At 40.1% G+C, this 5,003-nt stretch overlaps 1 protein-coding gene across 1 annotated transcript; it reads right to left on the reverse strand.

Annotated features, from left to right (window-relative positions):
- Positions 1 to 3,108: 3,108 nt before the first annotated feature.
- On the reverse strand, positions 3,109 to 3,651 carry LOC140178686 (uncharacterized). Its single transcript, XM_072215908.1, has one exon. It carries the CDS (start codon positions 3,649 to 3,651, stop codon positions 3,109 to 3,111), a length of 543 nt encoding a protein of 180 aa, XP_072072009.1.
- Positions 3,652 to 5,003: the final 1,352 nt, after the last annotated feature.

The raw sequence follows: 5,003 nt of genomic DNA on the forward strand, positions 1-5,003 counted from the left end.
AAGACCCCGGGATGCCAAAGGCAATCCTAAGCTCCATATCCATCACAAGATTTCAAACTTAAAGCATTCTAAAACAAATAAGCATAATTATAAACCTTAACATAGCTTAAAACCTTAGCATATACAATGGGTAATCTAACTTAGGGAATTTTTACACTAACCAACACCGCTGTCCCACAGCCTTCACCAACCGATCTTCCATGCGATCCCATCGCCACCACCTTCTGAACCTCATCAATCCCAGTAGAAAACACAGATAATATACAATACAAGTAAAACACAAGTATTGACATATAATATAATTAATTCAAATAGCAATTAGGCATGTTATACAAATAGACAAGCCATTACAAGTAAACAAAGCATACAAACAGATAGAAAATGCATATGTTGAATGCCTGCCCTACTGGCTGTGATATCACATTGTCGGTTCAACTGCCAATCCGACACATCTCCATGGAGACGTCCCCCTTCGGAATTCTTATATGGGAACCCCCGAGATATAGTGCTCGGATCACTGTCCAGGTATCGGCGCCTGCACGCTCTATAGATCTGAAGGGATGTGAGCGGGATACTCTTGCCACAGACCTCACATCTCAATGCAAGCGGGACGAACCACTGCCCTTACGCCGCCGCCGCTACCTCGACAGGCGGGATCCAACCGCCGTCCCTGTCGGGCACATAGCGTCTCATAATCTCAATATAAAATAATGGTACAGTGGTTTTTCAGAAAATAGTTTCAATACTTCAGTGATTCTTCATCACACATTCAAGTCCTTGACTCATCTCAACCACCACCGATTCACATTTCCAATTACGAACTCAATGATCCCTCAAGGCCCATCTCATACATCAACGTTCATCACATACCATCACACCATCCTCAGCACGACAGAAACCTAGGCCTCCGTTTTCTAAGTTTTCCAAATAATATCATCTCAAATCCCTACATTCTTTTCCCAATGTTGTAAAGGTCTAAAAATAGGCCCAACAATCCTAAAATAGTGTTAGAGAAGCTTGCAATCTTGTTGGAAAGGTGAAATAGTTGAAAACAAAGTTAAATTTGAGAAACAGGGTGTGTGCGGCCGCACAAGGGTGTGCGTGCGCACGCTCTGGAAGATTTTGAAAGTGTGTGTATGCACAAGGGTGTGCGTATGCACAGGCACTAAAATTTATAAAATCTATTAACTCGCACAACCTATGCCAGCGCACCCAACAGATTGGCCTCCCCAATGTGTGCGTGCGCACAGGTGCGTGCGTCCGCACAGATTGCAATTTATCATTGGGGTGTGCGCGCACCAGCTGTGCTAGCGCTGCAAGCAGATTGCCTGCCTTTGTGTGTGCGGACGCATAGTTCTGTGCATGCATACAGATCAACATTTTCGTAGAGGTGTGCGTGCGCACATACCAGAAAATACAAAATTCTGCAACTCTACAGAATTTCAGATTTTTAACACCAACTTTGAATGATCATAACTTCCTCTACAAAATTCCAATTTTCACAAACTTTATATCAATTAAAAGGATTTTCAAAGATCTTTAATTCTAGACAACTTTCATCAAATTTTGAAAACCGAGGCAAAAGTTATGATCGAACAAAATTCACCAAAAACCCAATTTTTCCAAACTTCACAATTTCCACAATTCCTTACCATACATATTCCAATTCATACCAAACCATTCAAAAACTCTATTTTTATCAAAATAAACATGTTGTGCCCTAATACATCAATATTATCACATTTTTCTTCACATATCATCCTCCTCCTTCTCAACATCAATATATCACATAATACACATTCTAATCAATCTTCTTTCACATTTTCCAACCACTCTACAAATTCATCAATTCTAACATCACACATATTATCACAATGCACTTATCAAATTCACACAATCAATCATCATCACCATATCATCACCAATTCACAATACATCATCATATATCAATATTTACAACTCACCAACCATTATCATTCATACCTATCCTATAAGTCACTAGCCTAAGTGTCCATGAATATTATATACTACATAGAGGAAACCGAAACCATACCTTGGCCGATTCCTAATATGCACCAAAACTCCAATTTAGCATAAACAAGCTCCCAACCACAATCCAAGATTTCAATTCCGCTCCAATAAGCACAAATAAGTTCCAATAGCTCCCAAAGCCACAATAATCAAACTATATATGCATAAACCATCACAAATCACCCTAGGGTTCCATTTAAACATAAAATCCAAGGGTTTAATGGCTCTTACCTTTTCCAACAGATTTGATAGCAAAAATCCAAGGCGAAGCAAGGATTAGAGCAAACCTAAACAACCAAAATCACAAAAACTCACTTAATCACAAACCCTAAAAACCAAAATTTCAGAGAGAAGAATAGAAAAGATTTCGGGGTTATCTCTCCAGTTTCTTGTATGGGTTTTGTAGAGCTCTTCACAAGGAACGCGTAGCCATAAACGGTGTGGCGATCGGAGCTCTATAGCTCAAGATATGAGCTTGGGATGATTGAAGTGAATAGTAACAATGGTGGAAAGCTCTCACCTCCCTCTTCACTTCAGCTGCTGTTGTGTTTATGTAATGAGGGTGAATGTGGATGAAATGGGTTCATTTAAGTGTATTTATATGTTGGACTTGGACCCAAATGGGGCCCGGTCCAACCCGTTAGCATTTTTAGCCCATTTGGTCCAACTTCGGGCCAAACCTTTAAAATTAATGCCCAGTTTTTCATTTCTAATGTTTTTCTAGGTTTTGATGGTTTTCACTTTTTCTCGTCCGATACCAAGCAGACTTGAACCGGTTCAACTGTCGGTTAGTGATTTTTCACGATTTTTCGCAGAAAGCACATTTTCTGACTCAAAAACACCCACTGAGTCCAAAAATCACCTTTAAATCCTCAAATTCTCACTCTAACTTTTCGGAATCTAATTCAGGAAATATAATTACTTAATTAACCGGTTGATTAATTGCGGCTCTTACATTCTTCCCACCAAATAAGAAATTTTGCCCTCAAAATTTGAATTACCTGAGAAAAGCTCGGGGTAATCCTTTCACATCTCGGAGTCCAATTCCCAAGGGTTCTCTTCTACTCCTGCTCGCTCCTAAGCAACTTTAACCAAAGGAACATCCTTTCCTCGCAGCTTCTTCACACTAGTGTCATCGATCCTCACTGGAGTTACTTGGAAAGTCAAGTTCTCTTTCAACTCGACCGATTCAGGCTCCAACACATGAGCCACATCCGACGTGTACTTATGGAGTTGTGACACGTGGAATACGTCATGCAAGTTAGACAGATGAGGTGGCAAAGCGACTTGATATGCAATCGGCCCGAATCTCTTCAAAATCTCAAACGGTGCTATATATATTGGGTTCAACTTCTTGGTCTTGATTGCTCTTCCAATCCTAGTTGTCGGTGTAACCCTAAGGAATACGTGCTCTCCCACTTCAAACTCTAACAATTTCCTTCTCTGATCCGCATAACTCTTCTGTCGACTTTGGGCAGTTAGAATCCTTGCACGAATCTTCTTAATGTTCTCAGTAGTCTCTGCTATCAAATCAGGACCCAAGACACTTGCTTCACCAGATTCATACCAACAAAGTGGAGACTGGCACTTCTGTCCATACAAAGCCTCATATGGAGCCATCCAAATACTCGCATGAAAGCTGTTATTGTACGCAAACTCCACCAATGGCATGTAATGATCCCAACTTCCAAGTTGATCCAAAACACATGCTCTCAGCATATCCTCCAACGTTTAAATAGTCCTTTCTGACTATCCATCGATTTGCGGATGATATGCGATACTGAGACATAGCTTCGTACCGAAAGCTCTTTGAAAAGCTCCTCAAAACCTTGATGTAAATCGGGGATCACGGTCCGACACTATGCTTGAAGGCACACCGTGCAACCTTACTATCTCCTTGATGTACAACCTTGCTAGTTCCTCCATTGAGCAACTTATTCGGATAGGTAGAAAATGAGCAGATTTGGTTAAGCGATCCACGATCACCCAAATCGCATCAAATCCCGACCTAGTCCTCGGTAAGCTGGTCACAAAATCCATCACAATTCCTTCCCACTTCTACTGAGGAATCTCAAGTGGCTGTAGTATTCCCGACAAGTTAAACACTTGGATACCACTGTAGTTACATCACCTTTCATCCCAGGCCACCAGAACATCTTTTTCAAGTCATAATACATCTTCGTGCTTCTGGGATGAACAGAAAACCCACTGTTGTAAGCTTCCGACAACAAATCTTATCTCAAACTTCCAAAATCCGGTATGCAAATTCTTCCCTTATATCTCCATAATCCTTCACCATCCTTAGTGAATTCTTCACGCCTCTTCTCACCCACTGGTTGAAATAATGTTGAAGCTTCTGCTCATTTTTCTGAGCCCTTTGAATCTCTGTCTTAAACGTACTTGAAATTTGCAACTGATTCAAACAAGCTCTTCCGACAACTTCACCAATATCCAGCTTGACATCCACAAACTTATCCACTAGCTCTTCTTCCTTGATTCTCATCCAAGCAATTGTTAAAGATTTTCGACTCAATGCGTCTGCTACCACATTTGCCTTTCCGAGATGATAACTCAGCTCAATGCGTCTGCTATTCCTTGACTATTCTAGATTAAAGTTGTCAATTGAAAGTGCACTTGCACCACTGATAATCAATTTCCCTTCAGTCTTTAAGTCATTTGCATTATTTAGTTTCTTTTAGTTTATCTTTGGCTTGCTAGTTTAAGTGACCATATCATTTCACCTTGCTTAAAGTGTATGTTTTGTCCTTGAGCTTCAATAAAAGAAAATGTAAGAAAATGTTGTGAAAAAGAAGAGTAAAGTCCAAAGTTGCAGAATAAATTCCTAGTATTGTGGTAGTATTTACTAGCTAAGTTGGTTCATCAATAAGGTTGGAGACTAGAATATATCTTGAAATATGAGCTTCTTATGCATTTCATGAGACTTAGATGAATAAAAAGATCCTGGAAAGAAA

Source organism: Arachis hypogaea, chromosome 14 (assembly GCF_003086295.3).
Source record: "Arachis hypogaea cultivar Tifrunner chromosome 14, arahy.Tifrunner.gnm2.J5K5, whole genome shotgun sequence".
In the NCBI taxonomy this organism is placed as follows: domain Eukaryota; kingdom Viridiplantae; phylum Streptophyta; class Magnoliopsida; order Fabales; family Fabaceae; genus Arachis; species Arachis hypogaea.